Genomic DNA, 18176 nt, shown 5'->3' with positions numbered 1-18176 from the left:
TGGAAAATAGGTAATTATATTTTGCCTTTAGATATTAAGTTTTTTTTGTTATTCTTTTAAATAATCAGTTTCAAAATGATTTTTTTTTTTTCGTTTTTCAGGGTAATGGGAGCTGCTGCACTTCAGAGGTATATCAGTGGGCTAAGTGGAATGGGGAGTCCAGGTGTCGGCTCAACTTCTTCATACTCCTCTAAAGATTTAAACAAAGAAATAATGCCAGAAAAGGTAACTTTTTATTCAAGTAACACATGATACTTGAAGAATAATATGAAAAGGATCTTATTAAAGGAAGCATAATAAATGATTTCTTGGAACGATTTATATGATTATGTGCAGAATATAAAGACTTTTAAGGATGTGAAAGGCTGTGATGATGCTAAACAAGAGCTTGAAGAGGTGGTGGAATACCTCAAAAATCCAGGAAAATTTACTCGCTTGGTGGAAAGTTACCCAAGGTTTGCATTTTAATTACAAAATAATTTTAAAGTAATAATAATTATTACTTTTTATGTTTTATACTTTTGTTTTTCCTTAACATGTATTATTGGTAATAATAAAGCAATGTGATTACTTTACAGGGAATACTTTTAACTGGGGCACCTGGGACAGGCAAAACTCTACTTGCCAAGGTAAGGCGTAAAAGAATGTAGAGTCAAATGTCATATATATCCCTGAAAAGTTCATTTACCCATTCAAATGACTTAAGAGTATGACCATAATACCCTTTTCTTCTTCCTTACACTCCCAACTTTCATATCCTAATACAAGTTTTACTGGAAAATTTGATTTTTGGTTGGGTAAATTTGATATTATTATAAGTTTTAAGGTGGATTTATGAAATTATCACAAGTGTCGTATGCATTTGCTACTACTTCCTAGTGTGTTTTTAACATAGCTTTCAAGCTCCAATAAATTATTTTGCATTTGGTTTATTTTGTAAACAACTATATGATATTTTGGATTGGTAAATTTGACGGCTATTGCTGGGGAAGCTGGAGTTCCTTTTTTCTACAGAGCAGGTTCTGAGTTTGAAGAAATGTAAGTTTTAGAGCTAGAATTGGTCAAAGGGGTCAAATTGGTCTAAAAGTAACCCAAAGTGCATATAGGTTATTACTAAAATAGTATGACTTTATAGTAGCATTTCGACACCAGTTATATGCATGTTTTAGAGCTAGAATTGGTCAATGGGGTCAAACCAGTTGAAAAGTCACTAAAAAGTGTATATTTAGCAGTGGTAATTACTAAAATGATATGTTTTTTAAGTTGCAAATATTTCAAAATACTTTACCATGGCTTATTTTGGCCTTTTTAGGTTTGTTGGTGGTGTTCGAAGAGTGAGATCCTTATTTCAAGCAGCTAAGAAGACCTTATTTCAAGCAGCTAAGAAGAAGGTTTATTATTTTACCCACTGCGTTTATTCTTTTGATTATAAATTCAAAAGTTTTTAAGATTATTGTTTGAATTTTTAGGCTCCATGCATAATATTTATTGATGAAATTGATGCGGTTGGTTCGACTAGAAAGCAATGGGAAGGTCATACAAAGAAAACTTTACATCAACTACTTGTGGAAATGGACGGCTTTGAGCAAAATGAGGTACATTTCAGAGACTAATGTTTTGTTATTGTTGCCTTTCAAATCTAATTTGAGGTAAGTTTAATTCAGGGAATAATTTTGATGGCTGCAACAAACTTGCCTGATATACTTGATCCGGCTTTGACGAGGCCTGGTAGATTTGACAGGCATGTAAGTACCTTGCTAATGAGCAAAGATTTATTTTTTAATGTATCTGCTTTCATATGTTATTAATGATGGATTTTTTGGTAGATTGTTGTTACAAATCCAGATGTAAAGGGTCGTCAAGAGATTCTTGATTTGTATTTGCATGACAAACCATTAGCTGATGATGTTGACGTGCATGCTGTTGCACGTGGTACACCTGGGTTCAATGGGGCAGGTAGGTTCATTCTACAATGCATGTTGGCTATTTTTAAAAACGGAAGGTTGGCATGTTGGGTTTTTCAACTTTTGTTAAAGGACGTACTCGTGTCACGTCGATTAAAACTGCCCATAGTTAATATCTTTATTAGTGATTAGTGAAGCAATAAATCATAGCCTTGAAAGTATATAACTAATTATTACGGTAATGTTGTAAGTCAAATGTATCATATACTTACTGCCTCTCCTACATTACTTCGATTCAAAAAACTCAGTTAACTTTTAATGGTATGGTTTCTATGGGGAAAATTCAAATATATCCCTAAAAACTTGCACTATATCATATATACCCAACCAAAAAGTTATTGTTAAACAAACCACTTCAAATGTCATATTGTAATCTGGTATTCTATTGTAATATGACCATTCTATCCTTTTCTTTCTCTTTACACTCCAAAGCATCTCCTATCGTTGATATTACGATTTTTTTGTTGGGTAAATATGGTACTACTAAGTTTTGAAGGGGGTATATGAAATTATATCTAATTAATATCTTATCTTGATTGGATATGCAGTGTAGTTCAAACAAATCCATAGTTTAACAAAGACAGCCCATTTTTATCTTATGCTGGAAAAATCATTTCTTTCTAGTATCAACTAATATGAGGTTGACTGTTGACCCCTGTTTGTTAACTAATATTTGCAACAGACTTGGCGAATCTGGTGAATGTTGCAGCCATTAAAGCTGCTGTTGAAGGTTCCGACAAGTTAACCGCGTCACAGTTGGAATTCGCAAAGGACAGAATAATCATGGGTACAGAGCGAAAAACCATGTTTTTATCTCAAGATTCAAAAAAGGTGTATGCTTTATTTTTATATATTCCTTTTATTATACGATTGCATACGAGTCAACTCTCTAAACTAGTAATGTTTATTATTTTTCAGCTGACAGCATATCATGAGAGCGGTCACGCAATAGTTGCATTGAATACAGATGGTGCGCATCCGATACACAAGGCCACAATTATGCCACGTGGATCTGCTTTGGGCATGGTTACACAGTTACCTTCAAACGACGAGCCATCTGTAAGCAAGAAACAGTTGCTTGCACGCCTTGATGTTTGTATGGGAGGACGCGTTGCTGAAGAGATTATTTTTGGTCCCCGATTATGTTACAACCGGTGCTAGTAGCGATCTTCAATCGGCTACAGAAATTGCCCAATATATGGTAATTAGTTAAATACTTTAGTTTATATTGTTTTCTCAGTTGCTTATATGCAAGTTTTTATTGCATGAAAGGTGTCATCTTATGGTATGAGCGATAAAATCGGGCCCGTTTATTTAAAAGAGCGGCCTGGCTCAGAGATGCAAACGCGTATTGATGCCGAAGTATGTTTACACCCTTTTAAACCTTTTTGTTTACGTGTAGTCGAGGTGTTTATATAGTTTTTTTCTTTGTATTTCAGGTGGTTAAGCTCCTTAAAGAGGCTTACGTGCGTGTAAAATCCTTGCTAAAGAAGGTTTCTGAAACATATATTGTTAAATCATGTGACTCGAATTTGTTAGATATAATATGATATTTATCTTATAGAAAATTAAAAGTATCATATATACTAATTTTCAAATTTATGACATCTTTATCGTTTTCTTAAAACGTGTATTGGTCATATTATAAATTATATATAATAATTAAGTAAATGGGTAAATAATATTTACCCATTCAAAATACAGTAAGTATGAAACTTAAAAAGTATTTTAAATGGGCATATTTGATATTGTATTTTTCGGTCAGGTAAATATGATATGCAAATTTTCAGTATGAAACTTAAAAATTATTATTTTTTTTTTCAATTTTTGCAGCATGAGAAATCACTGCATGTGTTGGCAAACGCGCTGCTGGAACACGAGACATTAAACGCTGAAGAAATTAAACGAGTTCTTGGTCCTTATCGTGAAGGAAAATCGGTCTTACCGGATCAAGAAATGTTACAAGAGCAAGAGGAAGGAGAACTTGTATTAGCATAAAGAAGAAATATTTTAGGAGCAGAGACCCCTGTGTTGTGTACTCATAATTCCGGTCTTGGATAGAATAGATTTTTGTACCTTTTTTTTTAATTATTAGTTTATTGAATTTTAGCACTAGAACTATACAAACAAATGATTTACAAGATTGCAATTGTCCGTACGATTACTGTTGACATAATTATGGATACTCAGTTGATTATGTTCAGTTGTTGCCTTTATTTATCGTTAAACCTGATTTTCTTTTAATCTTGAACATGACAATCGGGGCCAAAAAGACCAGACAGAGAAAGCCGAAATCCACGACATTCTCAATGGTACGAGGCCAACGGGTATAAAACAATATTTAAACAGAAGAACATATGTACCTAATATATATCACAAGTAATTTATTCGAAGCCATAACCATGAATATGATAATGGTTGCAGTTACATAGTTAAGACTAAAGAAGTTTTCTTAAAAGAAAATAACATAAGCTTAAGAAACTAAGGAGAAGCAGCACTCAAGTGAAGACCATAAAAAGAGGGTCCTGCTTGTGCTATCACTAACTTTAACCTGATGATCTTTCTCTTGGCATAGCATATATATATGTATGCACGTACAAGAAGCCAACACACAACTGAACTGAAGGGCGAATTTAATTTTACTGGTGGTGGGTGATGGCGCCATTGTCATAACCCCATCTGCCTAAACAGGTCAAGAAGGATTGTACCTCCGACGGGCTCTTGAGCGAGTACAAAGCCATTGTGTCTCTTGGTTTTGATGACACTATGATCGGATATCCTTGGCCTCTTTCCCTTATTACCTGAAATAACCCATCATCAACGTTTGAATCGTATAATTCAAAGATTGGCATTTACTTTATGACCGATTATAAAAAAAATAATATTATTACATTATAAGTATAATCGATCCATTTAAACCATATATATGTACCTTAAATGCATCTTCGTCAGTCTTATCATCTCCAATGTAAATCGGGAAGACCTTGCTGGCGTTGTGAAAACCAAAAGCCTCCAGTAAATAATTGAGAGCATCACCTTTGTTCCATTCAATAGACGGACGGATTTCAAACACTTTCTTGCCAATCGTAAAGTGAAAATCTGGGTGGTTCGCAAGCATCGACTTCACTTGATTTTCAAGTCTTTCATGATCCTGAATATATAAATAGATTCATATAAACAACGCAAGCAGATATCTTTTGTTCAAGATTACGTACAACAGTCAGTCAGCATACCTCGTCCTTAACATGGCGATAATGAACAGAAAGACAGAACATGTTATCCTCAATCTTCACACCTGGTATGTTTTCTGTCCTTTCCTTAACTTCAGTTAACATCTGAGATGTTACATTACAATCAAACCAGCTTGTTATGTTGGAGTTTATACGTACAATGTATTTTAATACCTCCTTAATCTCAGGCAGAAAATGTTGAGCTGGTTGGAAGATGATAAATTCATTCCCCTGAGAAATTTGATGTATATGATAAACTTGTTATATATATTGAAGAAGCGTTTATCGACTTACTTGTATACGATCAACGTTCCTCGGGTACGAGTGTGCTATATCACCGATGGTTTTCCGAGATACGAGTTCTTCCACCTACAAAACGAACAGTACCGTGAGCTTACCCCTCAGAAAGGGACAGAGGGGTCCTCTTTGGGGTAACCCTCCGGTGTGAGAATCAGATATTGTAGGAGAGGATAATCAGGATGTGAAAATGAGTAAAGGACTTAGAATATATTTTCTTGTCTGCCTCCAACTGTGGAGGCGGCCTAGTATTTATAGTGCTAGGGTTTCCAATGATTTGGCTCAGACCCAATTAGGGCCTTTTTAGCCTCCCCCTATTGCTTCGCGCCACGTGTATTTAGGACACCTGGTGCTCTTTCATTGATTATTCTCTGACCAAGGTATTTCACCTGACCCATGTGCCATCACGTGGTAGCACATGGGCTTTGCTGAGTTGTCCACCTTTCATTGGCAGCTGTCAACCTCAGCACATTCTTTATTCCTTAAAATATACCTTCTGGAAGGTTGTCTGATGAGCACAATCACGGTTGTCCTTATCCTGATTTGGATTAGATTATTGTCTCATTTATGCGCCTATCCTGGGGATGCGCGGGGTCTTCTCTTATTCTCACACTGAGTGTGCGCGCTGTGTGCATATGCGATATGCGCCACGCACAGGTGTTTCGTGCGCTTGCGCATAGGTTTCGGCTTTGTGTCTTCGTAACATCTTGATTTCAAGCTTCTTATCCATACTTTATGGGTTGACCCGCCCCGCTCGATGTTGGGGCGGGTGCATACCCCTTCAAGCCCCCCAGTCTAATGTGTGTCTTGTCTCGCGCGAGCGAGGTAAGGGAGATATTAGACTCAATGGTTCGCTTTCTTAATTGGGTTTGTCTTTTCTTTTTCATTTCTCATATGTGCGTTGCGCGAAATTCCATCCCTTTGGTTAAAACGAATCGTCAATGCACGTGGTTGGTTGGTGTTGACATGCATCAGAGATGGAGGCGTTATGTGTCAGACCTTTCGTGTGCTCGAGGTGCTACAGTGGCCTTTCACGTCTCCTCATACAGTGTCAGGAACACGTGTCGCGCTTATGTTGGCCTACGCCTGCTAGTGTGGGCGCGTGAGCGTAGATCTGATTATTACTTGTTTCTCTTTATCTCCCCTGGGCCTATAAAACCAAACCTTTTTGAACGGTTTTTTCTTCATCTCCATTGTCACTTTAGAGCTTTACTTGTCTTCTAACCCTTCGATTCAGAGCCTTTATCTTTGCTTCCGGATTCTGTGTTTAAACAATCGGATTGCTCTTATTCTGCAATCGCATGTCTCTTAACCCAGACACTACCGAGTCCCCCAGTAAAGGCCGTGTGAAGTCGATGGTTATCTCTAACTTGAAGAAGACCGGCAAGGGTATTCGGGTTGCCGAGGCTTCGTCGGATGAGGGGGGAAAGAATAAAACGGCGAAAAGATGGGACGAGATCCCCTGCAAGTTGAAACAGCCTGAGCTTGATAGTCTCATTGCTTCTCAGGGTTTTCTCCCTGAGTATGGTTGTCTGCTCCCGGCAGCCGGGCAGACGGCTGCGGATCCTCCTGCCGGCTATATCTCTCTATATTCTCATTTTTTTACTCACTGTAACCTTCGTCTTCCGATGACAAGGTTTATAGGTGCGCTCCTTCAATTTTATGGGATTCACATATCCCAAGTTCACCCTTTTGAGTTGGTGCGCATGACTCATTTTGAGTTTATGTACAAAGCTCAGCGCGAAGAGCCTACTCCTCGCCGCTTTCAATATTTCTATAAACCAAATGTTCAAGATTCTTGGTTTTCGTTTACTCCGCGCAGTCAGAAGGTTAAATGCTGTACTGTCACTTTTAAGAGCCTTCATGACTGGACTGAGAAGTTTTTCTACGTCAAGGCTGGTGTGATTCCAATCCGCATGACTATGCGCGCGATCACTTCTGCGCCCGCGGATGACAATGTCCTTAAGAACCCAACGGGCACATGGATTAAGAAGTTATCTGCTGAACCATCCCCCGCCAAGAATATTTGCGAGGAAGCGCTGGTGGGGGTTGGTATGAGCAAGAGGTGGACTGAGAGCGAGACTGAGCCTGTCATCCGTGTTGATGGCTCAGGTGGGTTGTTTGTTCATCGCATTAATTCTGCGCGAGTATAATTCGTTTTGCTGATATCACTTGTCTTGTTTTATGCAGACAGCAAGGAGTACATCCACGCCGCCTATGACGAGCATACGGAGGGTGGATCTGCTGCACTGAACCCTGGGGAAACCGCCTTTCCTGATCGTTTTGACGATATGTTTATTCCTGTTGACTTAGAGTTTGGCCTTGACAGCGATGTGCCTGGTAAGCCTTTGTATTTGTGCTTAGGCCCTTAGAATACCAAATTTGGTTTTATCATTTCTGTTGCGCGTATTGTAGATGCGCTCGCTAATTATGAGTTAGAGCCTGTGGAAGAGGAAGGGGAGGAGGCAGAAGCTGAAGCGCAAAAACTCAAGCGCAAGGCTAAAGGCAAAACTGGCGCAGGGGCCAGTAAAAAACAGAAAAAAGATGATGCCTCTGTTGCCCAGAATCTTCCTCCTACTCAAGTGAAGGGACTTGAGAAAACCAAGGGTTTTACTTCCAAGTTTTCCTCGTCTTCTTTGCCTCAAGGTGTGGGCAATCCTCCAGTCCACACGAGGTATGGTGCTGCCACCTCATCTCTGCGCGCGGCGGACAAGGGAAGCGGTGCTGCGCCTGCTGTTTCGTCTTCTCCAACAGGTATACTTTGTTTATATTTTGTGGTTTTATGAGCGTGATTCCGATAGAGTTATTAATGAAGCTTTGTTCACTCAAATGTTTGTAGAGCCGGCAACGTTGGTGGCTCAACCTCAGGCGCAGCAAGGTGCCAAGGCTATGCCGAAGGTTGTTTTGAAGTCCTCTGTTTTGCCCTCAAAAGGGGGAAAATGGACTTCATGGCGATGCTTAATTCGCGAACTGCGGTGCGCCAAGGTATTTATTGCGCTTTGATTGTCTGATTTTTTCCTTTAGTTCAAGTCATGAATCATTTCTCCTTGTTGCTTTTTTCATAGGAATTATAGCTGGCACACAAGCTGCTGGTGGCACTGCTAGCGCTGGCGCCGTTAGTTCTGCTCCTGCTCCAACAAGTACTGAATCTCCCCTCATTGGGATCACTAAGGAGCAGGAGACTATTTTTCGCGCTGCTCTAACAGCGTCAAGACCTCCCTCACCTCCTCCTGCGCGCAGCCCTCCTCGTGAGACTATTTTTGATTCTTCCAAGTCGCAGGAGAAGAGACCTGTTATAGAGGATGATGAGGAGGTTAATTTTGAAAATTCTGATGGTGGCCGCGTAAGCCCTATAGCGCCACGAGATTTCGTGGCACAGCCTTTTTCTCATGGGGCAGGCAGGAGCTCATCAGCTGGCGCTAATCTTTCTGCCGGTTCTCCTCAGGTATAAGTTTATTTTGCTCCGCTGTGCAGACTTCCAAATTAGTGTTTAGATAACTAAAACGTTTCTTTGCGTTGCTTTGTGTTTGTAGGGAGCCGATCACATATACCGCCCGAGCTGGAGTATCACTGAAGAGAGCTCATTCCAATCCTTGGGCGTATGTGAAGACTTTTGGGCTCACTCTGTTCCTCCAGCTGAAAGGAGGTTTCAAGAGGACCGCGCTCGTGTGGATTTGCTTAATGACCACCTTTTTGCTGGGTCTGCGTTTTTTGCTGCCTCCCAAGAGCTTCGCAATGATTATATAAAGGTACGTGATGCCCTTGCGGAGGCCAAGCAAGAGGCTAAGATTTCTGCTTGGAATCTTTCTGATGCCCGAGAGAAAGCTGAGAAACTCCAAGCAGAACTTAGCGAGAACCGGGCAAGTTCCAACGCTGCTTTTGTGAAGCGCGGGCTTGAGCTGCAAGCTGCGCGGGAGAAACTGCAAGTGGCAGAGGCAGATGCGGTCAAGTACGCGCGTCGAGCGCGTGACCTGGAGTTGGCAGTGGAGGCGCATGACCAAACTATTGCGCAGGTTAATACTGAAAAATCTTTATTGGAGAGTGAGGTTGCGCGCCTGAAGAAAGAGCTCGATGCTACGCGAACGGAAAAGAATGAAGCCTTGGCGGCAGCAGCGTCTGACAAAGAAGAGCTAATACAAGCCAAGGAAACTGTTAAGTTGTTAAACTCTCAAATCCCTGCTCTTGAGACGTCTGTTTCTTCCCTCGCGCAGGACCGTCAATGGTTGATTTCACAGGGTGTGACTCGTTGCGCTTATGCCATGAAATACTCAGACGAGTTTCAGACCCTTGTGATGGACTGTAATGCGGCGTTGCGCTTGGTGGGTCGGGCTGAGGGGTTTAAGGATGGTTATGAATATGGCATGCTAAAGAAGAATCCATCCGACTACCCTTATCAGCTCGACGCTGTCTGCGCTGACATGGCTGAGGTGGGGGAGAAGTACTTGAATACTCAAATGCCCATCCTTGAGCAGGTATTTTAACCTTAATGAGTTTACTTGACTTATTTTCATAATCTTTTGTACTTATACTGTTCCTTGTGACTTGCAGATAGCCGCGCTTGCTGACCAGCCCGATCTTGGCGCTTTAAAGAAATTACTTGATGAATGTGAAGGGACTGGTGGCAATGATGATGGCGCGGGCAACGCTACCTCTGCCAGCGGCTCTGGCGTGGCCAAAGGACCTACTCCTGACGCTATCATGACAGAAGACGACTATATTCAAGACGAACAGCTTGATTATGGTAAGTTTGGAGATGACGAGGAGCGGGCTGCGCCAGATGCTGAGGGAGGAAATAATGATGAGGAAGATGAAGAGGCTGATATTAACATAGAGACTTGAAAAGCCCTTCTTGTTTTTTTTTTTGTGTTTGTAGTTTTTACCTCATCATTTGTAAATTTGTAAACTTCTATGTTTCGGAATGAAATTTTGTTTTTCCCTTATTCACATCTTGCGCATTCCCAATTCATCTCTTTATATTGCATGCGTGTGCTTGTTGAATATAAGGTATGCTTACACATTGAAACTTGAACAAGGTTGTAAGGAAATTATTTTTACTTAATCCTTAACAGTTGTCATATTTCAAGTTATTTTGCGATATTCTGAATATGCTGACACGTGCCTTGGCATTTCATTATTCCTCTTTTGCGCGACGTTATCGTGCATTTATTATAGGGAATTATGAATGAGTTTTTTAGCCTTTACGTGTCAGTATGTGTTACTCTGCCTATATCCATTATAATCCCATGCGCGGCCCCGACCTGAGACCTTAACAACTATGCTTTGGCATGTGCTTTGCCTTAGTTGTGCTTAGGTATTTTTATGGTCCAGCTGCGCAATACGTAGGATGGATGCTATGAGTAATTTGAGCTAAGGCTCATATTATTGGACTAAGGCCCTGACGTTTTAGAGTTAAAGCTCGTTAACGCATCTGAGCTTGAAGCTCGCGCATGTATGTTTTACTTCGTTTTATTTTTAGTTTGATGTCAATACAATGTTGTCATATTGCTCAAAATTAATAAAGGGAAGTGTGAAACATGTATGCAAAAGGTAATAGAACGCATATTAAGAAAAAATAGAGCGTATCATTATTCATAATGGCTTAAAAAGCCTTGATTACAAACTTGACAACTTTTACATGAAACATTTTCTAAGTTGTGCTGCGTTCCATGTGTGCGGAATCTTCTTTCCATTTAAATCTTTTAAAGCGTATGCGCCTTTTCCCAATTCTTCCGAGACTTGATAAGGTCCCTCCCAGTTGGGAGACATCTTTCCCGGAGGTATTGCGCGACTAGCTTAATTGTTCCGAAGGACAAAATCATTATTCTTGAAGTGGCATTCTTTCACGCGCTGATTGTAGTATTTTTCTAGCTTTTTCTTGTATTTGGCTTCACTGATGATAGCCGCCTCTCTGCGTCCCTCAAGTAAATTGAGATCCAACCTCCTTTCTTGCTCGTTATCCGTCTTACTCATCATGAGCACTCTATAGGATGGGCATCCAATCTCTGCTGGAATCATAGCCTCCGTTCCATAGGTTAGGCTGAACGGGGACTCGCCATTGCTGGTTTTGCTTAATGTCCTGTGCGCCCACAGGACATTAGGTAACTCCTCGACCCATGCATGGGACTCTCCCTCCAACCTTTTCTTCAACCCATTCAGCAAGTTTTGGTTCGCGCGTTCCACTTGGCCATTCCCTTGAGGGTGGTATACTGAAGTGAAGACCTGATTGATGTGCAATTCCTTGAACCAACTGGATATCTTCCTGTCAGTGAATTGTTTGCCATTGTCGCTCACAATTTCCATGGGCAGGCCAAAACGGCATACGATGTGGCTCCAAATAAATTGCTTCATTGCCTCGGCTGTGATTTTTGCCAGTGGCTTGGCTTCAACCCATTTTGTGAAATAGTCTACTGCCACTACCAAAAACTTTACTCGCCCTGGCGCTTGTGGTAAGGGACCCACAATATCGATTGCCCACTTATGGAAAGGCCATGCAGAGGTCACCGGAATCAAGTTGTTCTTTGGCCGCATGGTATTTGGCGCATAGCTCTGACACGCTTTGCATTTTTATACCTCTTTTAACGCGTCCAAGTACATGCCTGGCCAATAGTAACTTGCGTTCATTGCCTTGGCGATCACCATGCGCGGGCCAGCATGTATTCCACAGATTCCTTCGTGTATCTCTCTGATCACATAGCTTGCTTCCTCAGCGTCTAGGCATTTCATGAGTGGTCCAAGATAAGAGCATCGATATAACGTACCATCGAGCATTTCGTAGTTCTGCGACTTGTGTCTTATCTTCCTCGCCTGTGCGCGATCGTCTGGTACCTTTCCCTCCTTCAAGAATTCCATTATTGGAGTTATCCATGATGAAGGTGTTGTATGAATTACAAGAACAGACTTCGCTCCCACTGACGGGTTGCTCATTACTTCCACCCTGACATCTTTGCCAAAATGATCGAAGCTGGTTGATGCCATCTTGCTTAGCGCGTCGGCAGACTTATTTTCACTGCGCGGAATGTGTATGATTCTGAAAAAGTCAAATTGTTCGGTGAGTTTCTTCGCCTGCTCTAGATACAGAGGCATGGTGTTCTCCTTGGCATCATAAAGGCCATTGACTTGTGCTGCTACCAGGTATGAATCTACATGAGCCTCTAGCTTTTTAACTCCGAACTTGTGCGCGATGCGCAAACAAGCCAGCAGGGCTTCATACTCAGCTTCATTGTTGGTGCTCTTGAAATCCAACCTGATTGCGTAAGTATACTCATGATTTTCTGGATCCACCAGTTTGAGGCCTGCGCCGGACCCTTCGTTGTTTGAAGCTCCATCAGTGAATAATCTCCAAACGTTTTCTTCATTATTGGCTTGCGGAGGGTCTACTTCGCGCTGAGCCTCTTCGACTTTTCCTTCAGGGATTTCTGCGATGAAATCAGCTAAGACTTGTCCCTTGATTGCTGGACGAGGCTTATAGGTGATCGTGTGCTCCCCTAATTCCAGCGCCCATTTTTTCAGCCTTCCTGAGAGCGCGGGACGTCGCAAGACTTGCTGGATGTTGTAATCAGTCAGGACTTCAATAGGATGACCATTGAAATATCTGTGAAGCTTGCGCGACGCATGCGTTAGTGATAAAACTAACTTTTCTATGATGGTGTAGCGCGTCTCAGGATCTGTCAGCACCCGACTTACATAATAAATTGGTGTTTGGATTCCCTTGCGATCCACCAATAATACTGCGCCAATGGCGCGCTCTCCTGCTGACAGGTACAACGTTAAAGTTTCACCAGGTAGTGGAGCTGTGAGCGCAGGCAGATTTATCAGACATTCTTTTATCTCACTGAAAGCTTGCTCGGCCTCAGGCGTCCACTTGAATTGGCTTTTCTTTAAGCAATTTCTCAATGTGTTAATGAATGGGGTAGATTTGCTTGCATGGTTTGCTAGGAACCTGTTAATTGATACCAATCTACCATTCAACTTTTGAACTTCCTTCATGGTGGATGGTGAGGGCATGCCGAGGATAGCCTCCACCTTCTCTGGGTTCACCTTGAAACCATCCTTGGTGACCATTACGCCGAGAAATTTCCCTTCTTCCACGCCGAATGTGCATTTGCTCGGGTTGAGCTTCATGTTTACTTCCTTTAGGCGCCGAAGGGTTTCTTCGATGTCTTTGAGCATTTGTTTTTCCTCCCTGCTTTTAATCACCAAATCATCTACGTAGACTTCTAAGTTTTTTCCAATCTGCTCGTTGAAAATTGCATCCATGAGTCTTTGGTAAGTGGCTCCTGCATTCTTCAAACCAAAGGGCATTTTTGTGTAACAGAAAACACCCTTGTCAGTTCTGAAAGCAGTCTTGTCTTCATCCTGTGGTGCCATTTGAATTTGGTGATAGCCCTTATAGGCATCCAGGAAACATTTGAGCTTAAATGGCACCACAGAGTCCACCTTCATGTCAATGTTTGGGAGGGGGTAACAATCTTTTGGACACGCCTTGTTGAGGTCCTTGAAATCAATGCACATTCTCCATGACCCATTGCTCTTCTTTACCATCACAGGATTGGCTACCCATGTTTGATATCGTATTGGGTGAATGATATTCGCGCGCAGTAGATCTTCTACTTGCTCATTCATGGCCTCTGTCTTCTCGTCTCCCATGACTCTTTTCTTTTGAGCAATTGGCTCCACGGACTTGAATGTGTTGAGAGAGTGCTGCGCCAGGTCTCGCGGAACCCCAGTCATATCAGAATGTTGCCACGCGAAGACTGACATATACGTTGTGAGCAATCTTTTCATTCTCATTCTTGTGTCATCTGATATCGTAGCTCCGATTGTGATTGTTTGTTCTGGGAATTTTGGGTTGAGAATCCATTCCTCTGGCGCGTTGTTTGCCACTGGAAGCTTCATTCTCCCCTCTCGAGGTATACTTATTACTGCGCATAAATGATCTCGGTACACAAATGTTACTCCTGTTGGTGTTGGGAACCCCAACGCGCCATGCGCTGGTGACGGTATGGCGTTGAATTGGGCAATCGTTCCTCTACCCAAGATCATACTATGGCATGAAGTGGTGGGCAAGACCAGGAAGTTGACAATTTCAGCTCGCTTGTGCTTCTCATCCCCCATAGTTAGTTCGAATTGTATCTGACCTAGGGGGTGAATAATTTCGTTTGAGACACCCGAGATTGGTGCACTCACAACTTCGAGCCTTGCTTGGTCTGCTGGATCCAACTTCCTGAAACATTGCTCATACATGATGTCTGACTCACTACCGGTGTCCACCAGGACTCTTGACACCTCATAATGAGCGATGTGTGCAGTGATGACTAGAGGACTGCTGATAGACGGGCCTCCTCTGATTCTTGGAAATATTACTTGTTGCTCGCGCCAATCCCCTTGGATTTGCGCGCTTCTCTTCCTCGATCCTTGCCCTTACCTTCTTCCTTCAGCTACACAGATTCTTTTGAATTTTTTACTGGCTGAGGCTCCGTCTGGTTGTTCGTTCTCTGGTCTTGGATTTTTTACCAGGTGAGCCAACTTGCCTGATTTCACATCTTTTTCGATCGCATCTTTCAAATGATGGCATGCATCGGTGTTGTGCCCTGTGGATTTGTGAAACTCACAATATTTGCCACTGTTCGGTGGTCCCTTATGGAGTAATGGCCTGAGGTTTTTAAACTGGACATTCTCTGTGCTTAACACTTGCGAAGGCGTTTTGGTGAGGGGAGTCCACATTATTGGTAGATGTCTGTTAGGCTCTCTGCCGCCTTCCTTCTTGTCACCTTCTCCGCGATTAAGAATGTCTTTTTGGGGTTGGGGTGAACTTTGTTGCGCTTGCTTTTCTGCGGGAGAATAATTGGTTTGTTGCAACCTGGACCATACGGAGTTTTGTTTGCCCCTCCTTTCATTGTTGCGTGGTGCTTCTGTTTGATGCCCTTTATCTCTTGCTATGTCTTGGGCAATTTGTTTTTCATTTCGCGCGAAGACTCGCGATGCTTCCATAAGCTTAGCCCAAGTGGTTGGCATGCCTTCTCTGCTCACGAGAGCTCTGCGGAGTTGATCACTGCGCGCACCTTGTATAAAGGCCACGCGCAAGAGTTGTTCAGTGATGCCTCCAATTGCAAGAGATTCCTGATTGAAACGAATTATGTAGTCTTCAATGGTTTCATCATTCCTGCGTACGCAGTGCATGATGTCATCGGGGTCGCGCGTGTGTCTGCGCTGCTGTACAAAGTGAGCCTGGAACTTTTCCAATAGCTCTTCGAACCCATCGATTTGTCCTGTCAGCAAGCTTTCGAACCAGACACGCGCTGCACCCGTGAGGCAGCGAGCAAACATGTGACACCATGTTGGCATCGTCCAGCTTTCTAAGTTTCCAGTGTTATAAAAACCTTGTAAGAAATCATCTGGATCTGTTGTACCATCGTACTTGCCTAAACCACTTGGCATCTTGGTTTTGTGTTGAATGGGAGCCTTCGCAATGCGCTCAGCGAATTTTGAATGTTTTACCAAGATGGCTGGCCTATATGGTGTGGTTACGTCCACTTGCCCTTTCGCTTGTGGGTTGTATGGTGTGTATAAATCCATATCAGCTTTGGCTCCAGGTGCTATGTGCATGTGTGCGCGAAGCTGTGAACCTCCTGCATGAGTATCTCGCGTCTTCTTCATGCTGTGCACCTCTTCCTCATCACTAATATCAGCTTGTTCGGTGTGAACAGAATGACCGTCTTCCAGCGCGCGCGTCTTTTTTGTTGTTCCCTGAATGGTTTGTTTATAAAATGCGAGACTTTGTGTTAAATCGGCTAACTTTTTGTGTTTTACCAACTCATTGTATTTGTCCATTAAACGCCGTTGTTCGTTTATGAGCCATTCTTTAGGGTCATTGGTTTCAACTTCCGGGCCCATTGGTCCTTTTTGTTTTGTACCAGTCAGATTTTGGAACGTGAGATCGTCTGGGGGAGTTTCAGTTTGACTATGAGGTGTTGTGTTAAAGGGATGGTTACTGGTGGTGCGCGTAGTGTCACGCGGCGCCCTCAGAACCTGATGTCCCTCATTAACATCCTCAAGCTCATTATCCTCCATAACTTGATCGTTGTTTCGAACACCGGAAACCATGGTGAAGATTTTCAGAGAGAAAATTGATGAAATAGTGGTTTTGTTGCCGTTGTAACAGGTGATGGCGCCAATGAAGAAGCGTGTATCGACTTACTTGTATACGATCAACGTTCCTCGGGTACGAGTGTGCTATATCACCGATGGTTTTCCGAGATACGAGTTCTTCCACCTACAAAACGAACAGTACCGTGAGCTTACCCCTCAGAAAGGGACAGAGGGGTCCTCTTTGGGGTAACCCTCCGGTGTGAGAATCAGATATTGTAGGAGAGGATAATCAGGATGTGAAAATGAGTAAAGGACTTAGAATATATTTTCTTGCCTGCCTCCAACTGTGGAGGCGGCCTAGTATTTATAGTGCTAGGGTTTCCAATGATTTGGCTCAGACCCAATTAGGGCCTTTTTAGCCTCCCCCTATTGCTTCGCGCCACATGTATTTAGGACACCTGGTGCTCTTTCATTGATTATTCTCTGACCAAGGTATTTCACCTGACCCATGTGCCATCACGTGGTAGCACATGGGCTTTGCTGAGTTGTCCACCTTTCATTGGCAGCTGTCAACCTCAGCACATTCTTTATTCCTTAAAAGATACCTTCTGGAAGGTTGTCTGATGAGCACAATCACGGTTGTCCTTATCCTGATTTGGATTAGATTATTGTCTCATTTTGCGCCTATCCTGGGGATGCGCGGGGTCTTCTCTTATTCTCACACTGAGTGTGCGCGCTGTGTGCATATGTGATATGCGCCACGCACAGGTGTTTCGTGCGCTTGCGCATAGGTTTCGGCTTTGTGTCTTCGTGACATCTTGATTTCAAGCTTCTTATCCGTACTTTATGGGTTGACCCGCCCCGCTCGATGTTGGGGCGGGTGCATACCCCTTCATATATAAAATGATTTAGCAGATAAAAATAATTTGCATATGCATGTTACCTCAGTATCAAAGCTTCTTTTTTGAAAAGTTGCATCATAATTGTTGGTATTTCGTAAGGCCGGTCCCATAGTATCCATCCCATGACTCCCTGAGTAGAATACCCCTTTTAACTGAACAAAATCATAAACCTGTTGCAATATAATTAGCGTAAGGCGGTATATAACTAATAATTAGCGAAAAAAACATGATACAACTAAAATGTAAATTTTATCGACCTTTTTGCGACTCCTGCCACTGATAATAGCAGTGTGAAAGCAGTTAGAGACGTTATCTACTGCTGCACGCATCTGCAGACAAACAAGATTTTAAACCAATAGCTTCGATGTTAAAGAAGCGTAAAATCAGATTTTATAAGCACCTGATTAGTCATGAAGGCACACTCGGGATCACCCACGATGGGGGACAGCATGCCATCATAATCTAAGAAGACGACTATCTGCTTCCCCTTTGCCACATTGATCATTTGACCGAAAGAACTAAGAGCAGAAGGGTGTTCTCTCTTCATGGAATCAATATAACAATCTTTAATTAATTAATCATGGAATAAAACACAGTACAATATTCATATATATGATGAAATGTATGCATACATGCATGCAAAACTTGGCTATATATAAAAGTGATAGCTAACAATGTGAAGTCACTTACCAACC

The 18176-nt window shown here is 42.2% G+C and overlaps 1 protein-coding gene, 1 long non-coding RNA gene and 1 pseudogene across 3 annotated transcripts in view; 2 read left to right on the top strand and 1 right to left on the bottom strand.

Moving 5' to 3' along the window:
• Positions 1-109: 109 nt before the first annotated feature.
• Positions 110-18176, top strand: part of LOC143546406 (uncharacterized) — a 64659-nt gene continuing 46592 nt past the window's right edge. The window contains exons 1-3 of the long non-coding RNA XR_013137585.1: positions 110-225; positions 337-455; positions 579-629. This is a non-coding gene — a long non-coding RNA (uncharacterized LOC143546406). The remainder of the gene's footprint in view (positions 226-336; positions 456-578; positions 630-18176) is intronic.
• Positions 1165-4169, top strand: LOC143546405 (ATP-dependent zinc metalloprotease FTSH 11, chloroplastic/mitochondrial-like; annotated as a pseudogene). Its single transcript, XR_013137584.1, has 9 exons — positions 1165-1391; positions 1470-1595; positions 1665-1745; positions 1827-1956; positions 2647-2795; positions 2883-3165; positions 3237-3326; positions 3404-3457; positions 3798-4169. The product of XR_013137584.1 is annotated as an ATP-dependent zinc metalloprotease FTSH 11, chloroplastic/mitochondrial-like (transcript).
• Positions 4604-18016, bottom strand: LOC143546402 (trehalose-phosphate phosphatase B-like). Its single transcript, XM_077038080.1, has 7 exons — positions 17882-18016; positions 17739-17810; positions 17523-17651; positions 5369-5425; positions 5198-5299; positions 4897-5115; positions 4604-4765 (listed from the first exon to the last, which is right to left on the bottom strand). The coding sequence occupies exons 1-7, from the start codon at positions 17984-17986 to the stop codon at positions 4604-4606; spliced, it is 846 nt and encodes a 281-aa protein (XP_076894195.1). The 5' UTR covers positions 17987-18016.

This window comes from Bidens hawaiensis, unplaced genomic scaffold (genome assembly GCF_021521415.1).
Source record: "Bidens hawaiensis isolate Kalapana, Puna unplaced genomic scaffold, B.hawaiensis_p1.1 tig00014336_1, whole genome shotgun sequence".
Classification (NCBI taxonomy): domain Eukaryota; kingdom Viridiplantae; phylum Streptophyta; class Magnoliopsida; order Asterales; family Asteraceae; genus Bidens; species Bidens hawaiensis.
Note: the sequence above shows the minus strand (reverse complement) of the source record. Positions and strands in the feature narration are given on the sequence as shown.